Source organism: Anabrus simplex, chromosome 4, assembly GCF_040414725.1.
Source record: "Anabrus simplex isolate iqAnaSimp1 chromosome 4, ASM4041472v1, whole genome shotgun sequence".
NCBI classification, from domain to species: domain Eukaryota; kingdom Metazoa; phylum Arthropoda; class Insecta; order Orthoptera; family Tettigoniidae; genus Anabrus; species Anabrus simplex.
Genome location: NC_090268.1, coordinates 352382913 through 352399569, shown reverse-complemented (window position 1 = coordinate 352399569; position 16657 = coordinate 352382913). Strand labels below are relative to the sequence as shown.

General features: G+C 39.5%; 1 protein-coding gene across 2 annotated transcripts in view; it reads left to right on the top strand.

The window, feature by feature from the left end:
• PNKP (Polynucleotide kinase 3'-phosphatase) overlaps positions 1–16657 on the top strand; it is a 120406-nt gene that overhangs the window by 100149 nt on the left and 3600 nt on the right. The window contains exon 6 of one of the 2 annotated variants that reach the window (XM_067146552.2): positions 2582–2714. The exons of the other annotated variant lie outside the window; for it this stretch is intronic. Within the exon in view, the coding sequence (XP_067002653.2) occupies positions 2582–2692 (111 nt within the window). The 3' untranslated portion in view covers positions 2693–2714. Of the gene's footprint in view, positions 1–2581; positions 2715–16657 lie in introns of those variants that run through there. 2 annotated transcript variants of the gene reach the window in all.

The following is a 16657-nucleotide window of genomic DNA, read 5'->3' as shown; positions in this document are numbered from 1 at the left end:
GTGAAGTGTGTGATATTTAAGATATTTATGCTATATTAAAGCAGTGTAGAACTATCTATATATATATATCGCGAACGGATCACCGTGTTTGGGCAAATAATTCAGTGAAGTAGTCGAGAATACGATTGGCAATGACTTGACATAACAGCTAATCGCTAAGAACTAACATATGTTGCAAGGTATCGATAAATCTTGTGTAGAATGTATTCATTGGATTACGTCACAGATGGACCGCGCGTCAGAAGTGAATGATTGTAATTAAGTACTCCTTGTAGAGCGATATTATTAATTGTAGTAATAGAAAGATATGTAACATTATGCATCGTGATTTTATTGAGAGGAGTTGAATATAGGAAACACATAGTGACATATTTATGAAAGCTATATATCATTAATTGCAATGTTTGTGTTGAAGGTTATGTTAAATAAGAGGTAATATTGAGTAGTTGAGATGATAATAATGGATCGTCGGACGAGGTAATAAGAAGGTATATGAAGATATGAAGAATTATATTATGTTTTATGGTAATTACAAGGTATATATTGGAAGAAGTTAAATGTCATATGTGGAAGGTATGGATCTAATGAAACGATGTGAATAAATAAGAGGAAGTACACCGCGGGATTGACCAGAATTAAGGTATGGATATTGAATATTGATATTTAGCTGAGATTTAGATGGTGATGTAATGTCAAGATAGCTGTTATGATGGAAGTATGTGAGTTCTGCGACACATTCTCGAAACGTATAAGATGCGAGATAAATGACATATTATACATATGTGGTTAAGTAATTGCAAAGCATAGTATTGAGATATTCACTTTCACACTGCAGAAACGAATTAAATAACTTGCACAGTAGGATTATGATTAGAATATGACGTATTTAAGCATATTGAGCCACATATATAGGAATTAAGAATTATGTGGATACAATAGGACAGTTATTTATTTTAAAACAATGTATAGTTGAATTTGAATTTTATGAAAGGTTAATATATAGGAAGATGGTACATTAGGAGCCGGATTTAGCAGGCATTAGGGGTGTAAAGCCTTAGCACGTGAATCGTTACTGATTAATTTCCTAGAATGAATCCGAATTGAGTTCAGATTTTGTTTGTTTTTAATGGCGATATAATTATAAGAAAAGACTTAGAAATGTTATTACAATATAATAATTGCAGTTGGAGAATGTATTCCAGTGATACATAGGATGTCCCAAGAATAATTATGGACAGTAACGCTGATTTTTTTATTTCATTTCAGAAACAATTCAAATAAGTTAATGCTATACTGTATCTTTGTTTTTCCTGATAAGCCAGCGCTGACTTTAACTTACAATTCCTGAATTATTTATTCTAAATAGTGATAAATGTAGCCCATTCCCAAATTTAGTTCTCATTTCTTAGGGCAATTCTCTAATTAAATAAATGTAGATCTTTATTTCTTTATATAATTTTGTGAGTGTTAATTTTTAGTGATAGTTAATTCTTTATCTAGTTTGTAAGATGATTCATTAATTAATTTCGTAAATATGAATGCGTTCAGTGGTGAAGTTTTAACGTTAGCATTGGGTCTAGGCGATCATTCAAATACTACTGCATTTTTGGGTGAACTTTTCTCTTCATGATCTCACGTAAAGCAGAACCGAATGAAAAATTTTAAGATTTTTCTCATGGAACGAAATACCCTAGGATTACATCGAGCTGTTGGGAGTTATTTGCAACCCGTTATGACAAATGGGTGCAACCCCTAAACACCCTCATAACCATGAGCAGAGATCTGTACCCTTCATTTACAATCCCATTTATGTGATTACTCCAATGAAGATTTTCCTTACATTAACACCTAGGTACTTACAATGATCCCCATAAGGAACTTTCACCCCATCAATGCAGTAATTAAAACTGAGAGGACTTTTCCTATTTGTGAAACTTACAACCTGACTTTTAACCCTGTTTATCATCATACCATTACCTCCTGTCCATCTCACAACATTATCGAGGTCATTTTGCAGTTGCTCACAGTCTTGCAACTTATTTATTACTCTATACAGAATAACATCATCTGCAAAAGGCCTTATCTCTGATCACACTTTTTTATTCATATTATAAAGGTCCAATAATACTGCCTTGAGGAATTCCCCTCTCAATTATTACTGAGTCAGATAAAGCTTCGCCTACTCTAATTCTCTGAGATCTACCATATTTACGTGTGTATTAGACCCCCCTCACTGGCTTTTTGAGACAAAGAAAATGAAAAATAAATCTTGCATACAAAACCTCTCAATGCAATTCGTCAGAGAAGAACAACGATTCTGCTTCAAAGCGAGTACAAGCCTTACTACATCTCTGATGACATCGCACAAATTGGTGAATAGTTTCATCCGTACAACCCATGCGATGAAGACACTCGTCGAAGTCATGCAGTACATCTGTGTTTTGTATTTAAGAAATGCCCGCCTCTGTAGCATAGGGCTACTGCAGCTCTGATGGCGTTGCACAAATAAGTGAATAGTTTCTTGTCTGACTTGTGCATTGCAAGCACGCATCATTCATGTATATATGTCTGTGTTTTGTAGTTAAGAATGTCCACCAGCATAATGGTTAGCACAATTAGCTGCCATTCTTGGGAGCCTGTGTTCGATTGCCGGTACCATATTGCCAGAGATCTACGAATGGCAGGAAGGTGATATGCAGTTAAATGGTACATGCGACTCCCTTTCACTAGGGACCTGTCTAAAAAGAGCTGCACCACCTCAGTAAGAGGAAACTACTTTAGTTAAGAAATATTCACGGTTGTTGCTATTAATATAGCAGGCGAGATCATTAACACGTTTAGTGCGGATCACGCGCCCAGCGCGTGATGCTACTTTATAAGCATGTGCAGAGCACGCGCCACATGGGATGGTTGCTACGAAATGTGGATCACAGGTTTCCCGCATGGTAAGAAAGGCTCTGATTGTCATCCCGCACATTGTGTAAGTCCAGTCTACTAGCACATTCATCCGGTTTCATCCGTAGCCATATTTGTGCGTGCGTATTTCCTCTCCAGAGTTGTCGTCATATGTCATCATTCATTTATGGGATCTTTGAGCAGCAAGACCACTTCATTGTGAGGTAAGACAATGCATTTTCTGTTTATTATTACTTCAAGAGAATTACAAGTGATTCCGCTTTTGAAATAAATAAATTCCACTACTGCAATATGTTCAATAAAATAACTGAACTTGTAATTGTCATTTATTCTTGCATCATATATGTGTATAACACGAAAGAACTTCTAATTGTCATTTATTCCTGAATCATATTTATAAGTAACTTGAAAGAATGCACAGTAATCATTTTTTGACTGCGTCGTGATGCTTATGTTATTTGATTTATATTTTTTTCAGGTGGCTGACAATGTGGTTCCTTCAACATCACGAGACCCACCCAATAAGAGGCGCACTTCAACGGAAGGAATACCGCCTTGGCAGTTCTGTAATGATAGAGATATTGAGAGGTTGCTTGACGATATAGGAGATGAGTCGGATGATGAGATGGAGTTTTTCGACTCAGAAATTGAGTCAGAAAGTTTGGATGAGAATGAAACCAGTGAGAATCTTGAAGGGGAAAAGGTTGAGAATCAGTGATTGGAAGGACACCACTGCTGAAGAAATGAAAACTTTCATAGCCATAGTGTTTCATATGGGATTGATTTGCCTGAACCTTATAAATGGCTGTTGGAAGAAACATTATTTATTTAACTTGTTCATGTTCCTTCACATGAAGAAAATGAACTCACTGCTCCAGGTGAAGAATCTCCGCAATCACTACAGATATCGGCAGCTGTTAGTGCAAGTAAGTGGCTTCCTACTCGACCCTCTGCAATACCAAAAATTCAGTTTTCGGGCAACAGAGGACTCGAAGTGATCCCACCGCAGTTGACTCCCTTTAGCTATTTTGAACTTTTTTTTCCTCCCAATTTTTTGAATTTCTCGCTGAAGAATGTAACGACTATTCGAAGTACGTTCTGTTTGAAAGCACAGGGAAAAGGTTGAGAATCAGTGATTGGAAGGACACCACTGCTGAAGAAATGAAAACTTTCATAGCCATAGTGTTTCATATGGGATTGATTTGCCTGAACCTTATAAATGGCTGTTGGAAGAAACATTATTTATTTAACTTGTCGATTTCAAAATTCATGTCAAGAGATAGGTTTTTACTGCTTTCAAGATGTTTACATTTCCAAAGAGAGCAAACCTCGGGTGATCCAATTTATAAAATTTGCCCAATGACGGATTATTTCAATAATAAAATGAAAGAATTGTGTCACCCATCCCGCGAGCTCTCTATAGACAAGAGTATGGTGTTGTGGAGGGAGAGGTCAGTTGCGATGGAAACAATATATTCAAGGCAAACGCCATAAATATGTTGTGAAATTGTATGTTTTGGCTCAGCTGAATGGCCTTTTCCACGCAATTCATACATACAGTGGCAGTAAAGATCCTGAAGTTAGTGGTCAGGGGCATGTTGCGAAAGTGGTTATCAAGTTGCTGACAGGGCTGGGAGGGAAAGGCCATTCCCTCTTCATGGAAAATTTTTACAACTCTGTTAGCCTTACAGAAGAGCTTCTCCAAAAACAGACCTACTGTATCGGAACTCTGCAAGCAAAGAGGTAGGGAAACCCACCAGAAGTTGTAGCCAAACGGTTGAAGAGGGGTGAAGTGATCAACCGTTACACACAGGAAGGGGTATGTGTTAGTAAGTGGAAAGATAAAAGAGATGTTCTTGTGATCTCCAGCAAATATGAAGGTGATTTAGTTGAGACCACAAACAAGGGTGGACAGGAGAAAATTAAGCCCAAAATGGTTGTGGAGTGTAACAAACATATGAAGGGTGTTGATAGGCAGGATCAGATGTTGGCCTATTATCCACAGACCCATAAATCAGTTCATTGGTACAAGAAACTGAGGATACATATATTTCATATGATGTAGAATAATGCGCATTTCCTGTACAACATGTACAGCAGAGAAAAGAAATTTGATCTCCATGACTTTCACTTGGAGATAGTTTCGAACTTGCTACCAGAACCAGCAGAAAGTGAACGTCATGCAACTCACTTGCCAGAGTATTTGCCTAAAGCACTGAACAACAAGACGTAGAGAAAACAATACAGGCTTTGCAGCGAAAAATATAAAATCAGAAAGGACTCCATTTTTGGCTATTTGGCTTGCCCGGGCTTTCCGGGTTTCTGCCTAACGCCTTGCTTTAGAGAATATCATGGTTATAAGTAAGGATCATGGGACAAGTTCGACTTCTAGACGGTCGTTCTGTTCATTTATAGTTTTACATTATTGCCAATTTTGTAGTTCCCACTGTTCACTGAAGAAAGATTGTTTGTTGTTACATTGATTTATCGCATGTGTTAGCTATAGGGTTTCATTCTTGTTATACTGATCACTTCTATTAGCCAAAGTGTTTCATCTTTGTTTGTCAAATTCTGTAGTAGAGAAGTGTTTCGTTTGTAACATACTTCATGCATTTGTTTGCTATCCTCAGTAAATAATGCATAGTAATCTACCAACGTGCATGGCGCGTGATCCATCTGGTGATCAGTATTACTTCTTGATTTCAACCACCGTGCGGGTCATGCACCAGGCACACGAGTGGGATAAGTCCACGAGTTCGATAGAACTCGTCCTACAAACGTACAAAACTTCGATAATTACAACTTTTAAAGAGTCCCACACAAATATTTTTCTCAGGTTGGTGGGTATGTCACGCTCTGCTAATACGCAGTTAACGTGTTAATAAAGTGATTGTTTAATATCTCATAAATCGGGCCAATATATGGTGGGTTGTTTTTTGGAGAGGAGTAGGCTTAAAATGTGATAAAAACAATCCAGTTATAAGTATTGTTTTACTTGCCAATGTACCTCACAAATAATAATAATAATAATAATAATAATAATAATAATAATAATAATTTTACGTCCCCACTTAACGTTTTTTGGAGACGCCAAACAAAACATACTGTGCGTTTATAACAAAATGGAGACAACGATCGTACGAAATTAAACATTATGATAATAAAACGCATTACCGCCACACCTGTAGATATCCATAAATGCAGCAAACTATCCTGTTATTTATTTTTAATCTTCCCATCGTGGAACTGATGGCACTATGCGGGCACTTGATAGCATACCTAACCTAAACAGTGCGATCTCTCTTATCTCATTTACAGCTGTTTAGGTAAATCCTGATGTGATAAATGTGGAGAACAAGCATGAAATATATTTAAATATAAGAGTTTGGCTTTCAAAAGCCGCAGTTATGCAAAGAACGCTTCCAGTCACTATGTAATACATTCGGAAGTACAACTCATAACATATGCTAGTTATCAGCTGGTGGTGAGGCACGCTTTCTATAGCACATCTTTATTTGGAAGGAGTGGCTTCTGCTACACATACACAAACTATCCAGAAACCATTTGGGAATAGATTCTCATTGTTTGGACTCTGTAGTCGGGAACAAAACTATTTTTAAAAGTGTGAATGGTCTCAACCTAGCATTTCAAACATAGGGAAAGTGAACTACAACAAGGGGAAGAGAGTAGAGGAACTTTTTGTGATAAAAAGGCTCAGGATTAATGTTGGACCTATTGAAATTCCTGATATTGAAACTGCATGTACACTATAAAAAAATTATGCATGAGATGAAAAGTTCAGAATCACTTAAAGTTGCCAATAAGTGATTCTTTATAGCGTGTGTCTGTATGTATAAAATGTTCAAGTCCACCTCCGTAATATAATGGTTGGTACTACTAGCTGTCTTTCTCAGGGGTGCGGGCTTGAATGTTGACTCTGTCAGAAACTTAAGATTGGCATGCAACTCATTTTTCCATTAGGGGTGTGCTTGAAAAGAAATGCACCACCTCGGGACAAGGACATGAATGTACGGATGTAAAATACGGTATTTCTGTGAGCTATTGATTGCATAATGGAGGCCTACTTGTGTAATTATATTTGTATATTGCCTTTCCAAATCCATTTTGTTAGGTTGTAACGAAGTACTATAAAATTTCACAATTTGGTCTATAGTACAGTATGGAATATTTGTTGTTATTATTATTATTACCATATTTATGCTAATAATCCCCGTCACCGAATAAACCCTGCACTCTAATTTTAGGAAAGCTCAGTTTTAAAAATGAAATGAACTAAAATGCCTTCTATTGAAAGAGTAACATAGGCATAGACTAATATTTCAAATCACTCCGTGAGGTCCATGTGGTCTTTACGCAAATATGAACATGTACATTTACGGATATAGCAGCTTTGCCTGAACGTATTTGAGATGAAAATAATACATTATCACTGCTGTAAAATATATTTGCCATGAAAATTAACAAGTAGCCCAAGGTATTTCATTAATCTGATCTTCCAACAGGCTCGATTCCCTGTATATCGAAGGATTCGTTGTCTCTTTAGAATCCTTTCCTAAATTACTTACAAACTTGTCACACTCCACGTCTAAAATACTTTTCACACGCGGTCATTTTTTCGCGGATATTAACACAACCGGTGGTGGATAATTCTTTTCGTGCAATGTAAACACTTGAAATAGACACACCGACGAACTCGGATGTTAGTTTGCGATATGGTAAAACCTTGTTAATTCAAAGTCGTTGGGACGCAAAAATCGAACTTCGAATTACATGATTTTGAATTATTCGCCAACTCGCATCACAAAATATTCTAAGATCTGTTTCTGCATACAATTAACATTGATTCACAGTTTAAACCTTTTTAAATACCATGGAAAAGAACTCTTTCCAAAATCTATCTAACAAGGCGCAATTACTCTATTCAAATATTGCACTTGGATAACTCACTGGCAAACATAACCTCACGCAACAAAAGAAGAAAAAATCCAAAGATGAGGAGAAATCTATGCTGGCTCTCCTGTGCAAGTAATTTATTCATTGGATTACTGTACTGTATGCATTTTAGATGCCTTGTACTTGCACGGAAAGTACCCGATGCCCTTAAAACATCGTGGCTTATCGAACATTCATGTGACAAGGGGAGGAATTAGAAAGTCTCTCGCTTCCGTCTGCATTGCAACACAGGAGAGTAACTCTATCATTGTACGATTTCCTGCCATGGCATTTCTCTTGTAATTCAGAAATTCCAACCCTTGCCCTGTCATAAAATATTCTAAGACCCATTAACGCATGCAGTCACCTTGATTCACGGTTTTAAACCTTTCAAATACTATGGAAAGAACAATTTCTGAAATGTATCCAATGAGGTGCATTCACATTATTCAAATAATGCACTTTGATAAATAACTGGCAAATATGACTTCACACAACAAAAAAAACCTGATTAAAAAATGAGGACAAATTATGCTGGCTCCCCTGTGCAAGTGCTTTATTTTTTTTGGATTATTATACTGTTTGCACTTTTAGATGCCTTGAACTAGCACGGAAAGTACCTGATGCAGAGATGCCAACTATTACGATTCAGTCGTAATAATTACGAATTACCCATCACAATTACGCCTTTACGAATCACATACCACAAATTACAATTTTTGTTGATTTTTAAATCTAGGTGTATGAAGTGTTCAAAAGGATACACAAGAAATGCCATTACAGCTTGAGTTTTCAGAATATTATTTTGGCATTTCTTAGTAATAAGTTATACCCCTTTCTTGTTCCTCGTTTAAGAATATTTCGAGTTTTCATGCGTCGAACGCAGTGTGTGCTTCCAGTACCGGAAAAATAGGCACCTGTTGAAGTGGTATATCTTGCGGAGTTGTTCTTTTTTTTTTTTTTTTTTTTTTTTTTCTAGGGGCTTTACGTCGCTCCGACACAGATAGGTCTTGTGGCGACGATGGGATAGGAGAGGCCTAGGAGTTGGAAGGAAGCGGCCGTGGCCTTAATTAAGGTACAGCCCCAGCATTTGCCTGGTGTGAAAATGGGAAACCACGGAAAACCATCTTCAGGGCTGCCGATAGTGGGACTCGAACCTACTATCTCCCGGATGCAAGCTCACAGCCGCGCGCCTCTACGCGCACGACCAACTCGCCCGGTCGCGGAGTTGTTGTCTTTGTTCATCACATGACCAGAATTCCATGCAAGTATGCAAGTTCTTTTGTCTTTGTTTTGGCGGCAAAGTGGTGACAAACTTCGTATCATTGTGGATACTGTGTGCGTGACTGTTGAAGTATTTATTTCGATTTTGGTTGCCAAATACACATATATTGCTATTGTAGGATAAATGCTAATCGTATGTTACAAATTGCGAAAGGTTTGAAATAATGAAGCGATTTCTTGTGCAGGAAAGTACGTGTGGTGACGTGACGTTACCGTGATTAGTGACGTTAATAATAAACCAAAAATATTTGTTAAAATTCAGGGAGGAATACTCGAAAGAATGGCCCTGTTTACTGCGTCCCTCACAATCTCATTCACACGTGTTTTGTAGTGCGTGTAGCTGCGATTTTTCAGTTGCGCATGGTGAGGAAGAACAAGAGTGAGTTCCGTGCTAATATGAACACCGGACTGTTAAGTGCTCTGTTACTGCAGAGGATGCACATTATATCAAAAGGAAAAGCATGTCCCCAGTGTACGTTTACCAAACAGTAACTACAAGCTGCTAAGGGAGCAACTACAGTACTCAACAAAAGAAATGATCATTCAACCTCCACTCAGATATGTAGGCCTATTGCAGAACACCTGTTACTTTAGCAGGTAACAATCAAACACTTTTTATATGCCAGTCTTTGTTGAATATTTGGTTGAATTGTATGATGTTCATTGATTTTTTCAATGATACGTAAGTTAGTAAGGTCTCGGAAAAAAAATATTTCTAGCCCCCCCCCAGGCCCGAACGGTTGCATTACGAATTACCTTTCTTGAAAGTTGGCCTCTGCTGATGCCCTTAAAACATTGTGTCTTATCGAACTTTCCTATGATGAGGGGAGGAAGTCTTTCACTTCGGTCTGCATTGCAACACAGTACAGTGACCCCATCCCCTTTTAAAAAGTCTGTTTGGGCTAGGCATAAAAACAATGCAGTTTGATAGGCATTGACAGTATTGTTCGTTGCGTTTGAATTGATTATAATTATGAGCCACGCTTTTTCGCCAACTGTTGGCATCGCCATTGTTCATGGATTCTGCTTCTCCTCCGCACACTACCTGTTACGTGATCCTGTGGCATTCCTTAAAGCGCTGAATACAAAAGCATTACGATTTTACTCGAACTTAGCAACTGTAAAACACATTGTCGACACACCAAAGTGAGTGGAAGTGCAGTAAGCACCCCTGAAACATTCCGTAAGACGCATTCTATTGAGACATGGAGAAATTTTGAATTTAAATTACTGTGTAAAATACTATTTTAAGTCTGAAATGCCTTCCACTTAAACATGACAAACGGTGGCAGTTTTCTTCCATCTGCGGTTACACAAAGCATAACTGTACATCCAATATCGAGAACTATGTGAGCCAGGAGTATATTGCCAACCTTGACGTAAATAAAACCCGCACCCCAATTTCGTGCCTCAATTTTTTTTTAAATATGCAGGAATTATTCGTGTAAATACGGTATTATTATTATTATTATTATTATTATTATTATTATTATTATTATTATTATTATTATTATTATAGCTATAATTAAGACTGTGGAAAAACAATACAATGTGTATGTATTATGATGTGTGTTCTCTAAAAAAGATGGCCTACTGCAGCTTGCTTTGCAAATATAACATTGCTATAATAATTTGTTTCTGATTGTTAAACTATTTGTAAAATGGTTAAAATACATGTTGTAAAGTGTTAGTTTGTATTAATTCAAATGTATACATCCAGAATTACTTCTTGCATTTTACTGGTATGATCCACCGTCCTTTCAAATGCATTTCATGAGGTCGTGAAGAAAACTTTTGTATCACAGTATCTATTAATGCAGCCAACAACAAGCATATAGTTCTGCCCGAACATTATCACATTAGAAACTAATCATCTAAAGACAACATTGTAAAATGATTCTTCTTCTTCTGCTGATTCTCCTTCTTAATTTAATTATTGGGTTCCGCTTTTGTGTTATACCCAGCCACTAGTTGTTTTATCTTGTAAAGCCAAAACTATGAAGGATGGTATGTTAATTGTAAAAGGGGGGAAGATAAGAAATAAGCTGAAAAAACATGTGTAGCTATCAAATACTGTGTCAAAAACAAAACAAAACAAAACTTAGGATAGAGAATGTACAGGGACAGAAGGTTCTAGGCCTACTCTTCAAGCCAGTGTAGGCTATCTACATCACAAACATGACCGGATCAACAAATAGGGAATTCTAATAATGGCTTTAGACAAAGCATAGAAAGGGATTTGGCGATAGAGGGCCACTGTAAAATGATTGAATATATGTATGTAGACATTACACATATTCCAGCTTCTTATGGTCAGCTGTTGATTAAGGTGCCCGTAAGTAGTTCTCTTAATGTCCAGCAGCAGCAGCAGCACATTGTTATGCGCACGGAGCCTATAGCCTAGAAGCCATGTGTTCACTGCACAAAATTTGAGTTTATCGCATATTGGACCCCTCTTTACTTTATTGGCTGTAAAAGTGGAAGTAAAAGGGGTCTAATACCTGAGTAAATATAGTATTTTTTAGAAATATAGCCACCCATTCAGTCACTCTCTTGTCTAGTCCAATTGCACTCATTTTTGCCAGTAGTCTTCCATGATCCACTCTATCAAATGCATTAGACAGGTCAACCATGACACAGTCCATTTGATCTCCTGAATCCGAGATTATCTTGCTGGAATCCTACAAGTTGAGCTTCAGTTAAATAAATAACCTTTTCTAAACTTGAAATGCCTTCTATCAAACCAGTTATTAATTTCACAAATGGGTCAATGATCTTAGATGTTAGGCCCCTTTAAACAACAAGCATCATCAATTTTGCAAACATGTCTGATATAATCAGAAAGAATGCTTTCCCAAAGTTTACATGAAATCCATGTCAGACTGACTGGCCTGTAATTTTCAGCTTTATATCTATCTCCCTTTCCTTTATACACAGGGGCTACTATACAAACTCTTCCTTTGGCATGGCTCCTTCATGCAACCCATTGTGTAGGGGTAGCGTGCCTGTTCTCGCCCGGAGGCCCCAGGTTTGATTCCCGGCTAGGTCAGGGATTTTTCTCGACCTGAGGGCTGGTTTGAGGTCCACTCAGCCTACGTGATTAGAATTGAGGAGCTATCTGACGATGAGATGGTGGCCCCGGTCTCAAAAGCCCAGAATAACGGCTGAGAGGATGCGTTGTGCTGACCAAACAGCCCTTCGTAATCTGCAGGCCTTCTGGCTGAGCAGCGGTTGCTGGGCAGGCCAAAGCCCTTTCAAGGGCATTAAGTGCCATGCGGTTTGGTTTTCTTTGGTTCCTTCATGCAAACAATTATCAAATAATACCTCAGATATGGTACTATATCCCTACCCCTTGTCTTTAGTACATCCTCAGAAATCTTATCAGTTCCAGCTGCTTTTCTAGTTTTCAACTTTTGTATCTTATTGTAAATGTTGTTATCATAGGTAAATTTTAATACTTCTTTAGTATTAGCCTCCTCCTCTATCTGGACATTATCCTTGTATCCAACAATCTTTACATACTGCTAACTGAATACTTCTGCCTTTTGAAGATCCTCGCATACACACTCCCCTTGTTCATTAATGATTCCTGGAATGTCCTTTTTGGAACCTGTTTCTGCCCTAAAATACCTATACATAACCCTTCCATTTTTCACTAAAATTTGTATGACTGCCATTTATGCTAGCCATCATGTTATCCTTAGCTGACTTCTTTGCTAGATACAATTTCTCAAGTTCCTTCAATTTCTCCTTACTTCCACAGCCATTTCTTTCCAACCTCCACCTCCTTCTTAGTCTCTTTACTTCTGTGTTATAATATAGTGGGTCTTTACCATTCCTTACTACCTTTAAAGGTACAGAACTGTTTTCACATTCCTCAACATTTGCTTTAAACCCATCCCATCTTATACGACGCTTCTAAGAACTTCACGTTACATCCTGAGAATGAAGCTATTTGCACTCCAATTGCAGACAACTCTGGCAGTTTTCTTTAAAAGATCTCAAATAGCTTATTATTTAAATCACCATGCTTAGTTTTGAAATGCCTCATAAACAAGGACTGGGGAATAGGAGAACAAAGTGCACTAGATCTTTAGAGGGGTTGTATTTTTAACAAACGTTTCTTGACCTTTTGGTAGTGATGGAAGTATCCAGCATTGGTAACGAATGCTGAGAAATTGTTTTGGATCAGAATAGGAGTTGTTTTCAGCATCATTGGGTCGTTTTAAAAATCCACGTTTTAACCACCTGTTCATTCTCATATACAGGGTTCTCTTATGAACCCAAACAAAGCGCATGGTGTTTATACTCTGCACTACAGCAGCTGCCTCAGCCCCACTTAAGTTGCACGCAGCCGCCCTGCTTTAAGTGTGTATACAATATTATATGAAATCTTTCCTTATAAACGTTGCTGAAAGTACACTGACTGACAGAGCAAATGCAACACCAAGAAGGAGTGGTTCGAAAGGGATGAAAGTTGGGGAAAAAACAGAGACGGCACGGACGAATAATTGATGTTTATTTCAAACCGATATGCAGGTTACACAATGCGCACAGCATCGACTCAGTAGGATGTAGGACCACCGCGAGCGGCGATGCACGCAGAAACACGTCGAGGTACAGAGTCAATAAGAGTGCGGATGGTGTCCTGAGGGATGGTTCTCCATTCTCTGTCAACCATTCGCCACAGTTAGTCGTCCGTACGAGGCTGGGGCAGAGTTTGCAAACGGCGTCCAATGAGATCCCACACGTGTTCGATTGGTGAGAGATCCGGAGAGTACGCTGGCCACGGAAGCATCTGTACACCTCGTAGAGCCTGTTGGGAGATGCGAGCAGTGTGTGGGCGGGCATTATCCTGCTGAAACAGAGCATTGGGCAGCCCCTGAAGGTACGGGAGTACCACCGGCCGCAGCACATGCTGCAACGTGCCTTGAATACGCACTAGAGGTGACGTGGAATCATACGCAATAGCGCCCCAAACCATGATGCCGCGTTGTTTAGCGGTAGGGCGCTCCACAGTTACTGCCGGATTTGACCTTTCTCCACGCCGACGCCACACTCGTCTGCGGTGACTATCACTGACAGAACAGAAGCGTGACTCATCGGAGAACACGACGTTCCGCCATTCCCTCATCCAAGTCGCTCTAGCCCGGCACCATGCCAGGCGTGCACGTCTATGCTGTGGAGTCAATGGTAGTCTTCTGAGTGGACGCCGGGAGTGCAGGCCTCCTTCAACCAGTCGACGGGAAATTGTTCTGGTCGATATTGGAACAGCCAGGGTGTCTTGCACATGCTGAAGAATGGTGGTTGACGTGGTGTGCGGGGCTGCCACCGCTTGGCGGCGGATGCGCCGATCCTCGCGTGCTGACGTCACTCGGGCTGCGCCTGGACCCCTCGCACGTGCCACATGTCCCTGCGCCAACCATCTTCGCCACAGGCGCTGCACCGTGGACACATCCCTATGGGTATCGGCTGCGATTTGACGAAGCGACCAACCTCCCTTCTCAGCCCGATCACCATACCCCTCGTAAAGTCGTCTGTCTGCTGGAAATGCCTCCGTTGACGGCGGCCTGGCATTCTTAGCTATACACGTGTCCTGTGGCACACGACAACATGTTCTACAATGACTGTCGGCTGAGAAATCACGGTACGAAGTGGGCCATTCACCAACGCCGTGTCCCATTTATCGTTCGCTACGTGCGCAGCACAGCGGCGCATTTCACATCATGAGCATACCTCAGTGACGTCAGTCTACCCTGCAATTGGCATAAAGTTCTGACCACTCCTTCTTGGTGTTGCATTTGCTCTGTCAGTCAGTGTATCATCCTTCATAATGAGGGACTTTAGAAACACCATTAGGATTTTCTGCTAATAGCGAGTTATGACTGTTCACACGACCATTAAGATTGAACCAGGCCTCATCTGAAAAGAATACAGGTTGTGGGTGGAATAAACAATTATTCAGTGATGCAATATACCACTCTTGTGGCTGGATCAGCAGGTTTTAAACAATGGGCCCTGTAAACCTGTATGGTTTGATGTGTAACAGCTTTGTAGCTCTATGTGAAGAAGAAACTGAAATTGTTGTGCTAATTTTGTAATTTATTTGGTGACCGTTCAAGATTTGCACCATTGTCATGTAGCTTTTCCTCAGTTAAAACTATTTGTGTGCGCGCATGTTTGTTATTGAGCACTGAGCCAGTATTTTGAAATTTATTTACAGTTACGTGAATCTGTGCTCATGAAGGTGGTACTTCTTCAGGAATTTGCTGAACAAATACATCGCGTCCCCATCGAGCCGACTAGTACTTAAAATAACTTTTACATACAAAAATACGGTGTTGTAATGATAACTGTCTCACCATGTTGGCGGCCCCGTGGTGTAGGGGTAACATGCCTGCCTCTTACCCGGAGGCCCCGGGTTTGATTCCCGGCCAGGTCAGGTATTTTTACCCAGACCCAGATCCACTCAGCCTACGTGATTAGAATTGAGGAGCTATCTGATGGTGAGATAGCGGCCCTGGTGTAGAAAGGCAAGAAGGCCGAGAGGATTTGTCGTGCTAATCACACGACACCTCGTAATGTGCAGGCCTTCGGGCTGAGCAGCAGTCGCTTGGTAGATCAAGGCCCTTCAAGGGCTGTAGTGCCATGGGGTTTAGTTTGGTTTGGTCTCACCATGTTAACAGCTGAGATTCAGACTGGCTATTGATGCTAGGTCAAACACGTGCACACTCCTTGCAAGGTGAACTATGTGTGCGCCTCCCATACAGCTGCTTAGGTCTTGCAGAGTAGAAACGCCGCTGGACAGTCTGGGTTTATAAGAGAGACCCTATATACCTACTGTACTTAAGTACTTTCAACTTGTAAGGCTGTCTGTCAAGCCAGCGATATGACTTGTAACAGTTACCTTATCCTAACAGTTAATTTCCAAACCATGAAAGTATGTCCTTTTAAAAGAATGGAAGAACCCAGCATACAGAGTTCAAAGAACTCTTAAGATTGACATGGAAAAGAACCAGCCTGTAGTTTTACAAGAGGAGGAAAGGAGAATGAGCTACAATAAAGTTAAAGATATGAGAGTGAAATTAAGTAAGAGTTAATACAGTAACAGGTGCACAGAGGTTATGAAATTATGGCATATAACCCAGAGTGAACCATTTAGTGACGAATACGAATTTGGAAAGAAAAAAAGGAAAAAATGAAATAACAACAATGAAGGATGGAAGATGTAAATCTGTATTGGCTGGCAACCACATATTGCTTAATTGTTAGCCAGTGTCCCAGTTGAAATTATTAGGAATTTTAAATATTTCCACTGCCTTCCATATAATCCTAGACCTGTAGTACTTTGTGTCGGTTAGAGCTTGAACATCTTGGAACACGGCATCATGACCCGATGATAGGGCATGCTCAGCTATTGCTGACTTGTTTGTGTGGTTAAGACATATTTCTTTGGGGTTCCTTGATATGAATACCAATATGTCATTCCTACATTCATGATTTC